At 45.3% G+C, this 20,955-nt stretch overlaps 2 protein-coding genes across 6 annotated transcripts; one reads left to right on the top strand and one right to left on the bottom strand.

Annotated features, from left to right (window-relative positions):
* Positions 1-1,869: 1,869 nt before the first annotated feature.
* Positions 1,870-9,532, bottom strand: LOC310756849 (uncharacterized protein). The gene is made up of 3 exons (XM_083601704.1): positions 9,448-9,532; positions 6,788-6,951; positions 1,870-5,453 (listed from the first exon to the last, which is right to left on the bottom strand). Exons 2-3 carry the CDS (start codon positions 6,918-6,920, stop codon positions 4,057-4,059), a joined length of 1,530 nt encoding a protein of 509 aa, XP_083457830.1. The 5' UTR covers positions 6,921-6,951; positions 9,448-9,532; the 3' UTR covers positions 1,870-4,056.
* A 35-nt stretch (positions 9,533-9,567) lies between these two features.
* Positions 9,568-15,802, top strand: LOC310756871 (uncharacterized protein). Of its 5 annotated transcripts, none has more exons than XM_083601760.1 (3): positions 9,568-9,861; positions 12,068-12,189; positions 13,461-15,802. In XM_083601760.1, the coding sequence occupies exons 2-3, from the start codon at positions 12,156-12,158 to the stop codon at positions 14,915-14,917; spliced, it is 1,491 nt and encodes a 496-aa protein (XP_083457886.1). In that variant the 5' UTR covers positions 9,568-9,861; positions 12,068-12,155; the 3' UTR covers positions 14,918-15,802. The 5 variants fall into 5 exon arrangements, with proteins under 5 accessions (XP_083457886.1, XP_083457889.1, XP_083457888.1 ...); XM_083601763.1 differs by having other exon boundaries at positions 9,586-10,863; positions 12,107-12,189; XM_083601762.1 differs by having other exon boundaries at positions 9,767-9,861; positions 12,107-12,189.
* The last annotated feature ends 5,153 nt before the right edge of the window (positions 15,803-20,955 follow it).

The following is a 20,955-nucleotide window of genomic DNA, read 5'->3' as shown; positions in this document are numbered from 1 at the left end:
TGCTCTGTGCTCATAAAGGAGCCCTGAGCTGTGATAAAGCAATATGTTTTAGACACAACTATGTGTGTTTGAGTTCTGTAGTACTGGATATAATCAGTTTTGAATATTTTAAAATATAAATGGCATCTTAATCTTTTGTTGTCAGGTGCTCCTTTGTATTCAGATCAGGCCTCAGAAAAATAATGTAGCATTTGGGAATGAAGATGCAGCCTAGAAGTTCAGCACTGGAGGCCAACATAGAGAAAACCTGAACGCCTACCATGTATTTCCCCTTTGTGCTCAGGTATGTGGGCACAAAGGACACCCAAACACTGCAGAAGACCAGCATGCTGAAGGTGATCAGCTTGGCTTCATTGAAGGCCCCAGGCAGCTTCCTGGCTAGGAAAGCCACTGTGAAGCAGATGGCAGCCAGGAAGCCCATGTAGCCAAGGGAACCATAAAACATGGCCACAGATCCTTCATTACATTGCAGGATGATCTCTTGGGGCTGGGAGTGCATGTCAGACTCCGGGAAAGGGGGAGACATGCCCAGTCAGATGGTGCAGATGACAACTTGGACACCGGATCAGGAAATGACAATGACGTTTGTAACCCGAAGTGTTTGTAACCCGAGGTACCACTGTATATTGGTCCTCTTGACTATTATGAAGCTGTTTTGTCAGTAAAGGCCAGTCGAAGTACACCTTTCCCCTCACATTGACCCATGTCAAGATCAGAGAGATACTTCTGTAAGTTCTCGTAAACATGTTTTCCTCCAGCACTGCACCTGCTCCTCAAACCACACAGAGACTCCAGGACTCCACTGCCTAGCCAATGCTACTCCCCCTTATAATTTTTCTTCTTCTACTCAGGGATTTAACCAAAGATGGACTGTGGGGAAAAATCAACTAAACAGCATTTCAAAGTGCAAGGTGATGCAACTTCTCCTTGCGCTGGGCCTGAAATGTTTTCTATTCAGAGTCTATGTTTTGCATTCCCCAGTGCAATAACTTCCATATTGTTTGAGCACCTGAGGTCTGAGCCGCTAAAGTTCATGTCACTTTTTGTCTGGTTTTTTCCATGTACAATGACAATGAACAACTTCCTATTCCCAGGATTTTGGTCATAGTAGTCATAGCTTTTTTCATGCTCTTTTTCTTCTGACGTGCCCTCGCAGCTTCAACTAGTTGGCAAACCTAAGAAGGCATCTCCCACCCTTCTTCACTAGCTCTCCATTCCTTTTTCATCTGCCCCTGAAAAACTGCCCCCTGCCCCAATTGTCCCTTCCCCAGCATTCAAATCCTTGGCAACCGTCACCAAGGCTGCCCAAAACTATCTCGCCTTGGTTAGATGATTATGTTTCTTTTTAATTTAAGATATAAAGGCCACAGAAGAGTGTGTCATGAGTTGCCTTCTTCATTCAGTGAGAAAGAACACAGAACTCTTAAAGCAGCCTTTCTCAACCTGTGGGTCCCCAGATGTTGTTGAACTACAACTCCCATCACCCCTAGCTAGCAAGGCCAGAGCTCAGGGATGATGGGAGTTGTAGTCCAACAACATCTGGGGACCCACAGGTTGAGAACCGCTGTCTTAAAGTAACCAAAGGTCTTGTGGCATCTTAAAGTCTGAACAATTATATTATAGAGCAAACTTTCATTAACTATAGTATGGCTCTTCAGTTCTACGAAATGTTGAACTGGTTCCTTGTTTGCGGGTGGGGGGTGGTTCTCATTTCCTCTTTAAAATTATATTTTAATTCTTGTTTGGTATAGAGGCAGCTCTTCTCCCACATGTTGCTGTCTGCCTTGCACTGCCCTTTTAGACCTACATAGCTGCCTTGGATAACACAGCTCTAGATGAGCAAAAAGAACAAGCGTGCCCACCTCTACCTTCATTTAATGAACACCTTCAGACTGGTGTTTTATTGAGGGTCTATTCTGCAACATGTTCTTGACACAGTATTAGGGGGAAGGTGCATTCTGCATTAGTTTGTCCTGTGATGCTTACCCAATGGTCCCCCATTGCTTGAGAAGGCTATAGCAGGAGAAAAATATACTATCCACTGAATACACTGCAAGCACATCTAAATCTCTCTAAGAGTCACGGCTTCCCTCAAATAAACCCGGATACTGTAGTTTATACTCCAGAGAGCTATGAGTCTGGCCAACTCCATGGTCATTTCCTGTTCCAGTGTCCAAGTTGTCATCTGCACCATATGGCAGACAATTTCTTCCTCATTCCCAGAGTCTGATATCATCATCATCATCATCATCATCATCATCAAACCTTTTATTGGCATCACATACAACATCCAAAACAAATCAATACAGAATTACCACTTCCCCAGTGGCACAAAACATTTGCTAAAAGAAAGGAGGCAGAGCAGTTTATCATCACATCTCTTGGTCTTCAGGGAGATCAGATGTCTGCAGTGTATTTCGACAAAAAACCTTGCCTGGACTAATCACCCTGCAGTGCAATGAAGGGTCTGTTGCCATGTTTTATTGTGCTCTTGGTTACATGGGCTTCCTGGCAGCCATCTGATTAAACAGTGGTTTTCCTAGCCAGCGCCCTTTCCTAGTCTGTGCCCATCAATGACGCCAAGCTGATCACCTTCAGCATGCTGGTCTTCTGCAGTGTTTGGGTGTCCTTTGTTCCCACCTACCTGAGCACCAAGGGGAAGTACATGGTAACTGTGCAAGTCTTTTCTATCTTGGCCTCTGATGCTAAGCTACTGGGCTGCATCATTATTCACCAAATGATACGTTGAGGCCTGATCTGAGTACATTTGCCTGAGTTCCTGTCATCTTTACCTGTGATTGGAGGTTAGATTAGCACCACCACCACCCCGTCCTGTTGACCATTTGTACTAGCAATAAATTCAACAGACAATAATAATAATAATAATAATAATAATTAATTATTATTATTATTATTATTATACCCCACCCTCCCCAGCCAAGGCTGGGCTCAGGGCGGCTAACAAGCAATAATAAAAACAAGTTGAACGAATACAACTTAAAAACAAGAATTAAAATACAACATTAAAATACAGAAACATTAAAATATTAAAATGCAGCCTCATTACAAGAGGAGAAAGGAAAATGAAAAAAGATCTGTGACGTGAATGTTGTTCCTTAAAACTAGCATTGTAATGCATTTCTTGTTTTTCCACATAAATAAGGAAAGAAATCACTCCTTAATAGTAAACTGTGAGAAACTGAATTTTCAATGGTTTCATTTCCTTGGGGTTGGGATGCATGCGAAGAATTTTTCCTCTTCTGGAAAAAAGCCAAATAAAGGTTATGGGAGTCTGAGGTATAAAAGGTCCGCGAGAGATCCAGCAGAACTAGGAAACAGCTCTCACCTTTGTCCCTAGCCCGCTGGAGATCATCGACCAGCGCGACCAAGGCAGTTTCTGTCCCATGACGAGGCCTGAATCCTGATTGGAATTCCTCCCAAGGAAAAACCAGACCAAGTGTCGAGAGGATCCTGATCCTGCACAGAATCGCCAGATTTGGGGGCTTGGTTGAAATACAGCCTTGCTTGAGGATAGGTGCTCTCATGGGGACACCCCTGTGGCGTTTGCCTCCTAGGTAGCTCAAAAGGAAAGGGTTAAAATGGGTATGATGTGATTGGCCAGTGAGAATGCAAGGGGGGAGTAAAAGTTTGAGTGGGAGGTTTTGAAAGTCAGTTGAGGTTTGGGAGTTGAGAGTTGAGTTCAGTTGGGTTGAGGTTTGGGAGTTGAAGGAGGAAGAGGGAGGTTTAGGTGTGGGTTGGTAGAGTTGTATTGTGAGAGAGTGAGAGGAATTGTTAGGTGGAATCAGATAGATATTTGGAATAATCAGTTTGGAGTTGTTAGAAACTAAGAATAAGAAACTGACAAGAGAAAAAATAACTGAAACCATAAGCTTGTTCCTGCATTTAAAAATAAACTTGAATATTTGTTTATGTTAACAACTGACTGGACTCCGTGTGTCCCCGTAAGATACGGGGTGGTGGCAGCGGAAAAAGCAATGGCAGAGGTGTGATTACTAGCTGAATCACTTTCCACACTGCACACATTTAAATGCTTTTTCATCCTGTGTGAGTTTGTTGATGTTTTCTAAGTCTTCCTCTTTGACTGAAGATCATTCCACACTCCATACATTTAAATGATTTCTCCCCTGTGTGAATTCGTAGATGGTTTTTAAGGTTTCCACTGTGACTGAAGCAGTTTCCGCACTCCGTACATATAAATGGTTTTTCTCCTGTGTGAATTCGTAGATGTTTTATGTGGGATCCTTTATCTGCGGAAGTCTTCCCGCACTCCATACATTTAAATGGTTTATCCCTTGTGTGAATTTGTAGGTGTTTTTTAAGGTTTCCACCTTGATTGAAGCACCTTCCACACTCCATACATTTAAATGGTTTTTCTCCTGTGTGAATTCGTAGATGTTGTGTATGGGATACACTATCTGAGGAAGTCTTTCCACACTCCATACACTTAAATGGCTTCTCCCCTGTGTGAATTCGTAGATGTTTTGCATAAGATCCACTATCTGCGAAAGTCTTCCCACACTCCATGCATTTAAATGGCTTCTCCCCTGTGTGAATTCGCTGGTGTGTAGTAAGGTCTTGCTTCCACCTGAAACATTTTCCACACTCCATGCATCCATATGGTTTCTCCCCTGTGTGAGTTCGCTGGTGTAAGGTAAGCCGTTGCTTCCACCTGAAACATTTTCCGCACTCCATACATTCAAATAGCTTCTCCCCTGTGTGAGTTCGTTTGTGTTTTGCATGGGTTCCACTGTCAGCGAAAGTCTTTCCACACTCCATACATTTAAAGGGTTTCTCCCCTGTGTGAGTTCGCTGGTGTGTAGTAAGGTATTGCTTCAACCTGAAACACTTTCCACACTCCATACATTCAAATAGCTTCTCCCCTGAGTGAGTTCGCTGGTGTGTAGTAAGGTAATACTTCCACCTGAAACATTTTCCGCACTCCATACATTTGAATGGCTTCTCCCCTGTGTGAATTCTTTGATGTGAACTAAAGAATGCACGATCAATGAAGCACTTTCCGCACTCCAAACATTTAAAAGGTTTCTCCCCTGTGTGAGTGAGTTGGTGTTTTGCAAAGTTTCCACTCTGACTGAAGCTCTTTCCGCACTCCATACATTTAAATGGTTTTTCTCCTGTGTGAATCCGTTGATGTGTTCTACGGCTTCCAGAATTAGCAAATGTTTTTCCACACTCCATACATTTAAATGGTTTTTCTCCTGTGTGAATCCGTTGATGTGTTCTATGGCTTCTAGAGTTAGCAAATGCTTTTCCACACTCCATACATTTAAATGGTTTTTCTCCTGTGTGAATCCGTTGATGTGTTCTATGGCTTCTAGAGTTAGCAAATGTTTTTCCACACTCCATACATTTAAATGATTTCTTCAATGAAATTCCAGGTGAATTCTTCGTATTCTGACTATTGTTTCCATCAGCTGCTTGGGGAGGAAAGAAAATCCTGTTAGGCTTCCAAGGAAGAGAAATAAGTAACATAACACACATCTGGCAAAAATAGCACCTCTTATTTCTCTTATGTTCTCCCTTTCCATGTTCCAATTTTTTAAGAATACACCTAACATAATGCCTAAATATAGTAATGCCAGGTGTTACAATATGGGAAGCAAATGAAAACTTCTTTCCACGAGCACCACCTTCCCCGTTCTATCTCAGTTTTCCTCGCTCGGCAAAGCCCACAGTAGAAGAGCCCGTCCGAGCACTGTGGACTCTCCCGGCTGGACTCCAACTCTCCTCCCCGGACACTCAGGCTGGCGCCCTTGAGACCATGGTGCCCTGGTGAGCCGTGCCAGTTGCACCACCGGGTAGAGACGGGCCTGCACATCTAGTGAAAATAGCACCTCTTATTTCAATATATCTTACGTTCTCCCTTTTCCTTCTCCAATTTTTTTTAGGAATGCAGCTATAATAATGTCAAATTATTATAATGCCAGGTGTTCCTTTTTAGGCAGCAAATAAAAACTTTCCTCTTTTCCCAGGCCTTTGCCTAATTAAATCATCTCTTTAAATTGGGGGCGGGGTTCTGTTTCGGTTGTTACAATGTTTTGTATTTTTCTATTTTCTGTGATGCTTGGATGAAGGGTGGTATATGAACAATTCTATGTACACTTGGAAGAGACCACAAGGGTCATCTTGTCCAATCTTCTGCAGTGCAGCAATCTCGACTTTGCATCCAACCTCTGCTTAAAAACCTCCAAGGAAGGAGAGTCCACCACCTTCAGAGGGTGTCTACTGTCAAACAACTTTTACCATCAGAAAATTCTTTCCGACGTTTAATTGGATTCACACTTCTTGTAATCTGAATCCATTGCTTCAGGTCCTACTCTCCAGAGATGAAGACAACAAGCTTGCTCCATCTTCACATGACAGCACTTTAGATATGTGAAGATAGATCTCTGAAGATGGCATATCTCTTCTCAGTCTCCTTTTATCCAGACTAAGCATATCCAGCTTCCTCAGCCATTCCTCATAAAGCTTGGTTTCCTGACCCTTGACCATGTTAAGCTTGTGGCCTACTAAGGCCCTGAGACATGTACTACTGCCAAGCCAGCTTTTCTGTTTTTATATTGCAAGCTGTGCAGTGAAGCTTAGATGAAGGGTAGTATATGAGCAATTCTATGTAAATTTGGAAGAGACCCTGTAGGCCCTCTTGTGTAATCCCCTGCAGTGGAAATAGCACCTAAAATTCAAAAGCCTGGGGAAAGGTTTTCCTCTTCACCATCTATGTTCCCATCTCCATTCCCCTGGAACTCACCAGATGTCTCTGAGAGCCCTGGGAGAAAATGCACAGAGGTTTTGGGGAGGGATGCAGGAGGCAGTCTGACAAGGTCATCTGTCCATCTTCCTCCTTCCATCCTTGCTAGGTTGGCAGGTTCAGCTGCTTTCATCCTTCCTGAGGAGCTCAGAAGATGCAGGTTCCTGGGAGGGAAGAAGAAGCAAAGGGAGCCTCAGAGGCCCTGCAGGGATTCTACTGCCCAAAACATTCTGCAGCCTCTGGAGAAGGAGAAGGGGGAGAAAGAGAAGAAGAGGAGGAGGAAGTGTTTGGACTTGATATCCTGCTTTATCACTACCCTAAGGAGTCTCAAATGGGACGCGAGTGGCGCTGTGGGTAAAACCTCAGCGCCTAGGACTTGCCGATCACATGGTTGGCGGTTCGAATCCCCGCGGCGGGGCGCGCTCCCGTCGTTCGGTCCCGGCGCCTGCCAACCTAGCAGTTCGAAAGCACCCCCGGGTGCAAGTAGATAAATAGGGACCGCTTACCAGCGGGAAGGTAAACGGCGTTCCGTGTGCTGCGCTGGCTCGCCAGATGCAGCTTGTCACGCTGGCCACGTGACCCGGAAGTGTCTGCGGACAGCGCTGGCTCCCGGTCTATAGAGTGAGATGAGCGCACAACCCTACAGTCTGTCAAGACTGGCCCGTACGGGCAGGGGTACCTTTACCTTTACCTTTAAGGAGTCTCAAAGCGGCTAACAATCTCCTTTCCCTTCCTCCCCCACAACAAACACTCTGTGAGGTGAGTGGGGCTGAGAGACTTCAGAGAAGTGTGACTGGCCCAAGGTCACCCAGCAGCTGCATGTGGAGGAGCGGGGACGCGAACCTGGTTCACCAGAATCTACTGCTCTTAACCACTACACCACACAGACTCTCCAAATGGGGAACCCCCGTCCCAACAAGAGCCCCATTTTTAAAGTTTCTTTGGTGATACCAATTCAATCTGTGCTCTCCCCGCCAGGGCTTGCTTGTGAGTAAATCTGCACAGGGATGCTCTGCATATTCCTCCTCTTTGGGCACCCAAAACATGCACCAGGTGAGAGACTTTGGAGAAGACTGCTCCACTCCCTTCCTCCAGCCAGGGCTTTCTTGACTTTTCTGCTTACTTGGGGGGCTGCTTTCCCTTCCAGCCTCCACCCATCCATTTCTCCTTCTTCACCCACAGTCCCTTGGAAATCAGCACACCTCTCCCAGTCTTGGATTGTGATGATGAAGATTTCTGGATTGCAGGTCCAGCCTCTTTTAAACTATCATGCAGAGCCCAAAGTTTAAACAAGTTGTGATGTTCTGGGAGGGGGGGAGAAGCCAAGGCAGCCCTAAACCCCTGCAGAGATTTCTTTCCCTAAGTGGCACCCCAGCAACTCCTCCTACAGGAAAATACGGGTGACTTCCTCCTGAACCCCAGCAGAGTCATAACTGAAAGAGGATCTTCTTCACTCCACCATTAAAAAACACTCCTTTCCTTTCCGGACTACCTTTTCTCTCTGCCATCTTGGAACTCTGGCAATGCAGTCTCCCTCCCTCCTTCTCCCCCGACCCGTTTAGGGGAAGCGGATGCAACTCTGAAGAACATCACCAGAGTCCTCCTGGATCCGGCCAAGGACCCACCTAGTCCAGCCTCCTGACCTCAGGGTGACCAACCAGATCAAGGTGGGAAGCTTCTTTGCATGCCTAAAATTCCCAGGATCAATCCCCAGGCAGTTAGGGATGAGAGGAACTCCCTGCCTGCGAAACCCCAAAGAAACATTGATGCCAGTCAAGAGTCAGCAACACTGACCCAGGTGGACCAATGGTCTACTTTGGTGTCATGAAGCATCCAACCTTGGGAGCCCCAGTCCTAGAGGGAGATGCAGTTTCCGCGTAGGAACGGGGAGAAAGGGAATTGGGACCCCCCCCCTTCCCCCCGTTTTTGGTTGTGACTTTACGGAGACTCCTGGGCAGGAGGGAGAAGCCAAGGCACCCCCTCCGGAGATTTCCTCGCCCTTTCTCTCAAGCCCCACATAACTGAGCACGTGACACAGTGTGTATGCATGTGTGTATACACACACACACACACATATACAGAAACACAAAAGCCCAGTCAAGTGTTTTATTGTGGTAGCCAAAGCCCTCACGGCCCCATGGATTTGGCTCCTATGCTCCACCCCCCAGAACCAGAGAACTGGGGAACTGGAAGGGACCCCTAGAGCCCCTTCTCTCAAGCCCCGCCCCACATATCTGATCACGTGACGCAAGCCCCCTCAAGTGTTTTATTGTGGTGGCCAAAGCCCTCCCGGCCCCATGGATTTGGCTCCTATGCTCCACCCCCCGAACTGTGGAGCTGGAAGGGACCCCGAGGGTCATCTAGACCACCCCCGCGCAATGCAGGGGTCGCAAGGAAAGCGTCTGCCACAGATGGAGGCCCACCCGCTTTCCCCACTTGGAGCCCCTCCTTCTCAAGGGGCGCCCACTTCCGAGCCCCCCAAACAACCCCCCCGGGGTCATGGGTGGGTGGGGTGTACTGGGACCTCAGAGGGCTTGGGAACCATGGCTTCCCTTAACCCCACCCACCCAGGGGATCCTCCTATTCATCCCTCAGCCCCCCAACAGCCTCCTCTGCACCCCGCGTCGCCCCACAGCCTCCCCTTCGCCCAAAGGACTCACCGCCCCAGAGGCCTCCCAAGACAAGCGGAAAGAGGAGGCGAGGCGGAAGGACGGAGAGAGGGGCCTTTCCCAAGCCGCTCTAGGCAACCGGGCTCTCTCGCTCTCCTTAACCCTTACGTGGCCGCCCCTTCTCGCCACTTACTAGCTTTTGCAGAGTCCGCTTCGGGAGGTTTTTGCGCGCAGACGACGCAGCAGATCCGGCAAGAAGGGAACAGGCTACACTTCCCAGAAACCTCTTTTTTTTTTTTTTAAGCAACAAGAGACTACAATTCCCAGCAGCTCTTTATCACCCAGGCTCCCTTGCAGCTGCAAAACGGGTGGTCGGCTGCCTCTGTTGGATGGGCAGGAAGGATTTGCAAGATTTGCAGCGTGGTCGGCGCGCGAAAGCCTCTGGTGTCCACTTTGCAAAAGCTGGTAAGGGTGGGATCAGAAGGGACCCCTTTATTTCTGGGCGGGGGGGGTGCGTTGACCTTGGATCATGAAGACGGGGAGCCCCTTCTCCCCGAGTGATCTGAGTTCTTGCTTTCGCTTCTCTCTTGCATGATTTTGCAGCCGCAAAGAAGGGGAAGGGGCCATGCAGCCCGGCTTTGTCCTCCTGGAAGGCGACCGAGAGAAAGGATAGGGGCTTTACAAATTAATTATCAATTATGTAGGGAGGTGGGGCTCGACAAGAGGGAGATTCGCCTCTTGCTAAGATGGAAGAGGCAGGAAGTGAACGGTGGCGAGCTGCAAGGCGTTTTGCATTTTCTGATCTAGCAAACTTTTTGAAATGTTTAAGGTAATGGTTTTGTTTAACTTTGCTGCGTCAAATGTGCAGTCTGTATTTGACCGCCTTTGCAATGTTTTCTTTTGAAAAATTTTAAGGTAATATACGTTGCTTTGAATGTGTATTTTATATACAGTATTACTTTACCCAGTAATGTTTTATTCTGAACTTAATGTGTTGCAAACCGCTCTGAGATTTTTTTTCCTTTTTAAAATATATAAATCAGTATGACAATGACATGAATTACAGTAATAATTCTATACAGAAAAATATTTTGCAGGGTGCAAAGGGCCCCACTTTTCTCTTTATTGATTGTGTGATTTTGCAGAACTGTGCGTTGCCCATATTTTTAAGAAAGATCCTTTGGCCTCTCCAAATAATTTTATATACACTTGCAATCGAAATTATTCAATCCCCATTGCAAATCAGGTTTATTATCAAGGTTTACAGACTTTCAGCTGTTTGCAATGAGAAAATCAAACAAAAGCAGTTGAAATAACTCAATGCAACTACGGTTGTACCTTGGAAGTCGAACGGAATCCATTCCGGAAGTCCATTTGACTTCCAAAACATTCGGAAAGCAAAGCGCGGCTTCTGATTAGCTGTACGTAGCTTTTAGAAGACATCTGAAGGCAGCCCTGTATCGGGAGGTTTGTAATGTTTGCTGTTTTTGTTATATTGTTTATAACATTGTTTATATATTGTCAGGTATTCAGAGTGGCTGGGGAAATCCAGCCAGATGGGTGGAGTATAATAATTAGAATAATAACAACAACTAATTATTATTATTTATGTACTTTATTGCATTTATGATCCTATTTTTCCCTCCAAGGACCTCAAGGTGTGATACATGGTTCTCCCTCTCCCCATTTCTTCCTCACAATGTTCCTGTGAGGTACCGTTAGGCTGAGAGAGAGTGGATTTAGTCTAGCACTGTCGCAGGAACACCCCCCCCCCAGTCATTCAGTTTGTACAAACTTCACACACACTCACACTCACACACTACATACGCTACGCTTCTGTTATAAATTCATAGAAAATCAACCATGCATCGGATTTGCACTGTTCCACTTTTATTTTACTCCATGAAGGAAGGACTACAAAATGGGGAAGGTTTGATACAGGCCAGCCATAATCCCTTGAGCATCCCAGCACATACACAGGAGCCCTGCCCAGTTGCTATGCCAACCCTGATGGTCCTAGACAGAAGACCATCAAGATCACAAAGAACTTGCATATGGGAGTGGATTTAGCACGGACTGGAACAAAGGACAATGATCAGCTCTTCCCTCTGGGGGCAGGAAACTGCAAACTCCCCTCTGTCACCTGGAAAGTACTAATGGGGAGGGGGAAAGAGGGAACCAGCCAGGTGACAGGACACTCAGGTTACCACCACAACTCCTCCCTCAACCCCTCCTTTCTGTGATGTAGGTGTGATGTATCTGGGGGGGGGTGGTCTTGATCTACAGGGTGGCAATTTCAAAAGTCTTTATAAGGCCTTGCACACCATTTTTCTGGGTCCTTCCTCTCTCCTGCAAGTGAGGGGAGCACCCTGTTGCAACAGTTCAATAAAGGCCAAGCCCACAGGCTGCTGTTTTGCTCCAAGTTATCCTGGTTGGTGTCTTTGTTTTTGTCCAAGGGAGCCCTCGGATTTTTCCGTTAACAGCGCTCTTACAACTACCCTGACACCATTCTACCCCACACTGGTAATCTGCCCCCCCCCCTTTCAGGCCTTAAATCTGAAGATAATGTACTCCAAACTCCACCTTCTTCCTGATTACTGGCTTTGAGCTGTTTATTTGGGGGAATATGGGGATTCAGCTAGTTCTCTCTTTCTGTTTCCTTCTTTCCTAGCGTCCAATGACCTTGCAAGATGTTGATTGGCTTTTTCAGAGATGAGGAGGGATTGCTGCTGCAAAACTGAGCCTTGCATGGGAGCGTCATGGAGGAAAACGACGAGAACATGAGCTGCCTAGGTAATATATACATATATATAAATATAATAAAAATGGCACAACAAGGAAAAGGAAAAGGAAAAAGCATACTCAGTTCTTACACGAGCTGGTATAAAAACAGCCCACAGCAATAACACATTTTGGGTCTTTCAGTAGAGTGGATGGAATGAGTCGTTGCTTCCCATATCTATCAACCATCATAATGGAGTGAATTAACAAGGACACACTGTGCCTGTCTCTCCCCTGACACAGGTCATCATACAGGGTGACAAAAGCAGGAAAACCAGTTTCTTCCAAGAGCACCTGGATCTAGTCAAAGATATATATCGTATTTTCCTCAAATTCATTTTGTCCTTAAGGCAGCATACATTTTTTTAAAAAAAAATTAAGTGCTGCACTGACATAGTCGTGATACAATTAAAATTTAGTTACCATATTTTTCTGTGGAAAAGACAGTGCTTTTTAAGGGGGTTTTCTTATACACAGATATTGAAGAGGGGGGACACATGATTGGTGGCAGTCGCAAGCAGGAGATTGTCAGCAGCAGTTAGGCATGTGATTGGTGGCTGCAGCAAGTCCTGCTGGCGATTGGCTGGTGCGACAATTTGGTGGGCGATTAGTGGTTGCTGGCTGTGGGCGTGCTTGGGATTGGTGGTTTCGGAGAGGCATGCAATTGGCAGTGGCGGTCAGGCGGATGAGCGATCGTCGGGAATCCTCCTCACCCAAAATAGCTTAACAACTCTGGGCAATCTCTCCCCCCACCACCACTTACTTTATTTGTGGTCCCTAAAAATAGGGGTCGTCTTATGCACGGAAAAATATGGTATCTTCCTGCGCAACGCCAAATATCTAATGATTAACCGTTCATTTAACATATATATCAGATTTTAAGTCAGCAAGAAACTGGCCAAAAGGTTGGGTAAGTGCAGTTTTTCCAGAGCTCACCATGAACACCTCCCTTGTTCTCTTAGATAGAATGGCAATGGCACCCACCTGAAAGGTGCTGGAACTGAATTCTGGCTGGAAAAAAGCCAATACATTAGTGCATGGGAGCTCCACTCCTCCTTAAAATAAGATTTTTATACTTCACAGTTCTTTTGGCTGTAGCTCTTAAAGGCCCCCTCTTAAAGGTTCCCAGAACTGGGGGTTGGGCAAGTCAGGTGATTCCAGCCCCTTGCATGCACACACCCTTTCTTATCTTTGTGCAGCATTGAGTTCCATAGATGAACGACACAAATATTCATTGTTTCCAAAGTTCACGTTCTCATTTTCCTGTTTACCATTTGTCCCAGGAAATGGCATCGGGGAAAAGAACATTTGTAGTTCTTCTGGGAAGTGTTTTACTGGGAAACTTGATCTTGTCAAACACCAGAGACAGAAGCCGCACAAATGCCTGCAATGTGAGAAACAGTTTGCTCTACGGTGTCAACTAGTGAGACACAAGAGGATCCACAAAGGGGAGAAGGCCTACAAATGCCCTGAGTGCAAGAAGACGTTTACCTGCTCAGAAAACCTTATGATCCACCAGAGAGTCCACACGGAGGAGAAACCTTATGACTGCAGGGAGTGTGGCAAATACTTTCCCCAAAAATATAACCTTATGATCCACCAGAGATCCCACAATGGAGAGAAACCTTATGGGTGTGGGGAGTGTGGCAAATGTTTTTCTCAAAAAGCTTGCCTTGTGATCCACCAGAGATTGCACACTGGGGAGAAACCTTACAGATGTGGGGAGTGTGGCAAATGTTTTTCTCTAAAAGCTCTCCTTGTGATCCACCAGAGATCCCACACTGGAGAGAAACCTTACGAGTGCATCGAGTGTGGGAAATGGTTTGCTGAACCATCTACTTTCAGGCGCCACCAGAAAGACCACACTGGAGAGAAACCTTACAAGTGCATAGAGTGTGGCAAATGTTTTTCTCGTAAAGTTCACCTTGTGAGGCATCAGAGATCCCACACTGGAGAGAAACCTTATGAGTGCCTCGTGTGTGGAAAATGGTTTGCCGAACAATATCCTCTCAGGCGCCACCAGAAAGTCCACACTGGGGAGAAACCTTATGAATGCACAGAGTGTGGCAAATGTTTTTCTCAAAACACTAACCTCGTGTCTCACCACCGGAGAGTCCACATGGGAGAAAAGCCTTACAAATGTATGGACTGTGGAAAGGGCTTTGCTGAAAAAGGTGATTTGATGAACCACCAGAGAGTCCACACAAGAGAGAAACCATACAAATGCATGGAATGTGGGAAAAGTTATGCTTTCCACTCAGCCGCTTTGTTACACAATAAAATCCACACTGGAGAGAAACCCTATAAATGCACAGCGTGTGGGAAATGGTTTGCCAACCAATCTTCCCTCAGGCAACACCAGAAATTCCACACTGGAGAGAAACCTTACGAGTGCATGGACTGTGGGAAGTGTTTTGTTGCCAACTCTACATTGGTGATCCATCGGAGATCCCACACTGGGGAGAAACCCTATAAATGCACCGAGTGTGGAAAATGTTTTCAACGCGACTCACACCTCATGAAACATCGGTTAATCCATACAGAGGAGAGAAATCATAAGTGCCCTGAGTGTGGGAAATGTTTTCCTGACAAGTCTACCTTGGTTGTCCACCAGAGAGCCCACACGGGGGAGAAGCCATATAAATGCACCGTGTGTGGGAAATGTTTTACTTACAGTGCGAGTTATAGAAAGCACCAGATAATTCACACTGGAAATAAATGTGAGAACACTGTCTCTTGAGAATGGGGCATACACTATCTGGCATAAGGTCCAGTGTTCTCCCCCACCATGCATAACAGTAAATTTTAGAAAGTACCAGGGATTGAGGTGGGGGTTAATTTTCTCACTGATAACACCATTTTTAACAAAGGGATACAGGGTGGATCCAGGAAATTACCGGTGGGTTCCCAGAGTGTCTGTACATGGAAAACTGCTGGTAAGTTTTAAAAATAAAACAACTTTGCATACAGTAAGAGAGCTCAAGAGACTCTTTTGAGGCTCAAATTTTATTTCTTGATGAGCATGGGCCACACAGACTTTTATTTTTAATGCATTACACACATTGCAGGATGGGGGTACCTTGAAAGAAGTTACTGCTATTCCCACCTTGTATGTTACTCAGATGTAGATGCCATGGAGTTTAATGGAGCTTTTCCCCTGAGAGCTGTACAAATGATGAAAATAATAATTTTATAAAACTATCATTTCGATGATTCCATTTTCTTTTGAGTCATTGCCCAGCCACATTGAAAAGGCCCATTGCTAGGCATGATGATTGTGATTCATCTTGAATTATTATTTAGGTAGATGAAAGAAGATATTGGGAGACATTTAATGAATAGGAAAATCAGTGTCTCAACAAACAAAGACATGATATTATGATGAGGGCTGATCGGAAGAGCTATGTCATATTTGATTGGTTCAGGATGGTGACAGTGGGTTGCTGTAACAGTGGGTTGGTGACTATTCAGATTGCTGCAATCCTTTGATGGTCAAATGAAATCACATATGTAATCTAGAAGTGTATATTGAACATAGCTTTCGATGTGTTTCTTCACATCCTCATTTTTGAGGCTGTCCCTTTGTGCATTTGTAGTTCAATAAAGGCCTGTCTTTTCACTTGGAGCCTGCACTCTTTTCTTTTTATTTTCTGGGTGGGAGACCTTCATTCGAGGAACCCCTTTTAAATTTCTCCAGCACAGCAATCCTGAGATCTACGCTGCATCCAGACACATCAAAAAAGTTTCAGGAAAACGTGTTGTAAAATGTTCATAATGGGAAATCACGTTGGCGAAAGATGGAACTCCACAGCGCCATCTGGTGTCACAGTGTTATAACACATTTAACAGGCTTTTTAAAAAAACTATTGTACCTGAGTCCCAGGTATAGTGCTTCATTTGTCTAGGGGCAAGAGCAGAATTTGAAATGTTCTAAAGACTAGGTGCATTTTGCAACTTGCCATGATCCAATTGCTACCGGTTTTGGATACGTGGGCACATGTATTGCGACTGAGCCCCATCACCATTTGGCATATGGTATTAAAGCATATACCTAAGAATGCATAAGGGTAAAGGGACCCCTGACCATTAGGTCCAGTCGTGGTCGACTCTGGGGTTGCAGCACTCATCTCGGTTTATTGGCCAAGGGAGCCGGCGAACAGCTTCCGGGTCATGTGGCCAGCATGACAAAGCTGCTTCTGGTGAACCAGAGCAGCGCACAGAAACGCCGTTTACCTTCCCACCAGAGCGGTACCTATTTATCTACTTGCACTTTGGCGGGCTTTCGAACTGCTAGGTTGGCAGGAGCAGGGACTGAGCAACGGGAGCTCACCCCATCGCGGGGATTCGAACCGCCGACCTTCTGATCAGCAAGTTCTAGGCTCTGTGGTTTAACCCACAGCGCCTTACAGACCCGCAAATCCTCCTTGGTCTCGGAATCACTACTGCCCTTTCCTGTCAGAGTATTCCCTCTGAGGACCCTTTTCCCTTTAAACACCGTGTGGGACTGCGTCTTTTTTATTTTAACAGTGTTCTGTGATTCAGACCCTGAGAGCATATATACTGAAAGTCCTCAGCTCTCCCTCCTGTCAGAACGAACCCCTCACAGACCAGATATGAATCTCTCACCCAGTCTCTCACTCCACTCCAACTGTCTCCCTTGGAACTCTAGCCAACCAGGAGCTCTTGCTAGTTAACTGTTTGCTAGCAGTGACTCAACCTGCTCAATAAACTTCCATCACATGTCCCACACCTGAAAATCATTGCGTAGGCAAGGTTGCATATGCCAGCCTCGATGCAGCAATGGGCAGGAATTGTAAAAAGGTATTCTGGGGTTCCTGTTTCAATACGCAAATATATGTGTATCGTACACACAGAACCTTATATACTTCGTAATACGATTAAGCTATAAACACTAAAGTTCTAAACATAACTATATAGCATAACACTTGACTATATTCTTTTACATCTTTAGATAAGCATTGCACTTTAAAAACACAGGATCTAAATACATTTTAACCACTTTTAAATTTGCATTTTAACTAATTGCATTTCAAACAATTACATCTCATCAAATAAACATATATATAGCATGATTGCCCCTGTACTTATCTAAATGTTTCATTGTGACAGGGCATCTGCAATTACATTATCCTTCCCTCTGATGTGGGAGACATCAAAATTGTAGTCTTGCAGTTGCAGACTCCACCTTATTAGTTTGCTATTGGTACCTTTCATTTGGTTTAACCATTTCAGAGGGGAGTGGTCCGTACAAAGGGTAAATGTTCTTCCCCACAATATGGCTTTAACTTACCAATAGCCCATACAAAGGTCCGTATAGCCAACAAAGGTCCGTATAATTAAAACAATGGTTTTCCCAGTAGTGATGTATGGAAGTGAGAGCTGGACCATCAAGAAGGCTGATCACCGAAGAATTGATGCTTTTGAATTATGGTGCTGGAGTCCCATGGAGTGCAAGAAGATCAAACCGATCCATTCTGAAGGAAATCAGCCCTGAGTGCTCACTGGAAGGACAGATCCTGAAGCTGAGGCTCCAATACATTGGCCACCTCATGAGAAGAGAAGACTCCCTGGAAAAGAGCCTGATGTTGGGAAAGATGGAGGGCACAAGGAGAAGGGGACGACAGAGGACGAGATGGTTGGATAGTGTCTTTGAAGCTACGAACATGAGCCTGACCAAACTGCGGGAGGCAGTGGAAGACAGGAGTGCCTGGCGTGTTCTGGTCCATGGGGTCACGAAGAGTCAGACACGACTAAACAACAACAACAAGCCCATACAATGACTAAACATTAACTGAAAGGTGTTCCCTCTCCAAGAGTTTCCTACTTAAGTATAGGACGGGGTGCAGATGTCCCTCCTCCCCATTCTGGGAAAGAATTGCCCCAACTCCTATATTGGAGGCATCCATGCAAGGGGGCGGGGAGAAGTGTGTCAATCTTTCACAAGACCATTTGATGACAACCTGTCAACAAACCTTTTTTTCCTTGAGGGCCAAGAGTTCCTCATCTGCATTCTTTAAGAACAGCTTGAAGAGAAGACCTGGAGAGGCAAAAGTGAGTGATCAAATGAAGTGCATTCTTGTGATCCATTATGCAGGGTGGGGCTTACCTGGACCCTGCAAAATTTTATTCAGGTTGGCACCCCAGGGCACCTGTGGTGAGGCTGCATGGGTCCCTTTTGTTTTGTTTTTTTCCAAATAATATTTATTATTTTCAGTAAATAAACATAGTAAAGAAAGAAAAGATTAACAATAATAAAGACAAAAAAGAAAAGAAATAGAAAAGAAAAAAGATACATACAACATATTACCACTTAATTAATTAAAATTAAGTACCATCCAATTTCATAAAAACAGTATTTGACTTCCTCAAATCTCTTCCATCCGAATTTCTTAGTAATTATATGTAGCAGTTTCCAATATCAGTGTTTCAGAAGATCATATCACAGTCCTAATCATATTACATAGCTTTCCTTATCGTACATTTTCTTATTTATAAATTTAATTCCATTTTAATCCTAGGCCTAATTGTTTCTTTCAAGTGATTACATATCTTTAATATTACAATATTTATTCAAGTAGTCTTTAAATTTCTTCCAGTCTTCTTGATGTTCCTCTTCTTTCTGGTCGCGGATTCTCCCGGTGAGATCAGCCAGCTCCATAAATTCCATCATCTTCATCTGCCATTCTTCTACCGTTGGTAGTTCTTGTGTTTTCCATTTTTTGGCTAATAAAATCCGTGCAGCAGTTGTGGCATACAAAAATAATTTTACATCTTTTTTGGGCAGTTCAGAACCTGTTATTCCAAGGAGAAAGGCTTCTGGTTTCTTCATAAATGTATATTTCATCGTTTTTTAAAATTCATTATAATTTTTTCCCCAGTGCATGGGTCTCTTTTGGAGGGAGAGGGAGAGTGGGGACGCCATGTAAAGTTTAAATAAAATAAGAGAGCCCGGCTGCCTAGAGATGCCTGGAAAGGGACCCTCCCTCTGTCCCCTCAACTCTGTCCCCTTCCCCTCAGTGTTACAGTCACAGCTTCTCTTAACCTCTCTTCATTCAAAAAAACAGTTGTTATACTTCAGTTTTTGTTAGTTATGGCAGGTGGTTCAGTTAAACAATACAACACAGCTTCCTTCCCCAATCAATACCCTGGTTCATGAGTGAGGGGCACCTTTCCTCAGCCCTTCTCTCTAAGCAACCCCACTCCTGAGGTAATTCCAAAATGGCGTAACAGACCCAGGGGATCCCCTCCCCCCTTGTGACTGGCTTGGGGGTCTTCTCTCCCTAGAAGAACTGCCCCCTCCTGACTGGAAGGTGAGCCTAAATTCCCCCTAGATCTGCTTCTTCTGCCTCACACTCCTGTCTGTAGACCTTCCCCAGACCCCCAACCTGCTCTCCCTATCCAAGCTGGGAGGGTCTTTCCTCACACCAATGGACAGTCTCCTCAGGGTGGGTGTTCAACTCAAACAGGAATCTGTTCTCCCTCAGGGAAATCCCATCCTCCTCCCTAACTCCCATCTCCAAACAATCCCTCTCCCTCTTCTCAAATCCAGTCCTGTCTCTCATCTCAAATCAAGCTCTTTCCCTCAACCTGAGCCCTGTTTGACTTCTCAATTCAAGCTCTATTCCAACTCTCTGCCTCAGAAAGGGCTCCGGTTATTTTCCCTCCAAAAGTTCTGGCTCCGCCCCCTCTTGTCTGTCTGTCTGTCTTGGGAGCCAATCAGAGAGAGGCCCCAGCCCTCTGGTGGAATTTCAGGGGAACTGCATCACCAGGCTCTGCTGTCCGTTCCATCATGGCATTTTGATATTAATTTTTTTATTATTACTTTTGCGTAGATCAAATGGCAAAAGTAGTAAATAATGGCTAATTTGTGAGGGCGTCAGTTTGCCTGCACTCCAGTTCATTTCACCATCACAACGTGCATCAACAAAGTCGATGGTGTCAGAAATGCATTATTCTGTTCTGGGGAAAGCCGCTTTCCTCTTTTCTTTAACTGTCCATGCTTTTCCCAATCCTCCCCCCTCCCCCTATGTTATGTACTGAGTTGAATAGGATCGAAAATGCTGCAGTCTGATTGGTCCTAGAACAATAGGATCCAAAATGCAGCAGTCTGATTGGTCCTAGAACAATAGGATTCAGAATGCAGCAGTTTGATTGGTCCTAGAACAATAGGATCCAGAATGCAGCAGTCTGATTGGTCCGCAGGAGCCACCCAATCCAGCTCCAGGTGGAAGTGAATCCGCAACCTGATTGGCCTACAGGAGAATCCCGGAATTAGCCAATCACATGGGGCCCATTGTGTAAATAATGTATATAAAGCAGACACTTTGGGGAACTTGCATTCATCACTACTATGAGCTGAAGAAAGAGCATGAAATCCACACACGACTCTGAGTATATTTCACCCCAAGCTATAGGAATAAAGGAAGCGCACATTCCCCTCAGAGAGAAAGGAGCGGGCTTTGGCTGATGGTCTGCGGAAAGGGAAGGAGGGCAGAACAGGTGTTTCCACCCACTACACCACACAGCCCCTTCTTCAGGACGCAGCTGGCTTCTGCATCTCACCTTGTTGGGTCCTTTTTGGAGAGCCCACCTCCAGTCTGGAGGCCTGGGCGTAGCCAGGATTTATGTTAGGAAGGGGAGTAGAACAGAGCTATCCTCAACCCGATAGGTCAGTTTGTTAATTCTTTTTATTTATTTATTTGCTTAATGAGGGCGGTTTGCAGCTGCCCTCTAGCTGCACCCATGTCTGGAGGCTGA

Source organism: Podarcis filfolensis (assembly GCF_964270895.1).
Source record: "Podarcis filfolensis genome assembly, chromosome: 2".
Classification (NCBI taxonomy): Eukaryota; Metazoa; Chordata; class Lepidosauria; order Squamata; family Lacertidae; genus Podarcis; species Podarcis filfolensis.
The sequence above is the reverse complement of the archived record's forward strand: the minus strand, read 5'-3'. Positions and strand labels throughout refer to the sequence as shown.

What these genes read in the sequence shown, in the direction of transcription:
- LOC310756849 (XM_083601704.1), bottom strand. Translation starts at nt 6,920, where the DNA reads ATGAAAGCAGCTGAACCTGCCAACCTAGCAAGGATGGAAGGAGGAAGA. An exon ending in AGGGCTCTCAGAGACATCTG is followed by an intron (nt 5,454 to 6,787) that starts GTGAGTTCCAGG and finishes CTCCCCAAGCAG; the next exon opens with CTGATGGAAACAATAGTCAG.
- LOC310756871 (XM_083601760.1), top strand. Translation starts at nt 12,156, where the DNA reads ATGGAGGAAAACGACGAGAACATGAGCTGCCTAG. An exon ending in CGAGAACATGAGCTGCCTAG is followed by an intron (nt 12,190 to 13,460) that starts GTAATATATACA and finishes CATTTGTCCCAG; the next exon opens with GAAATGGCATCGGGGAAAAG.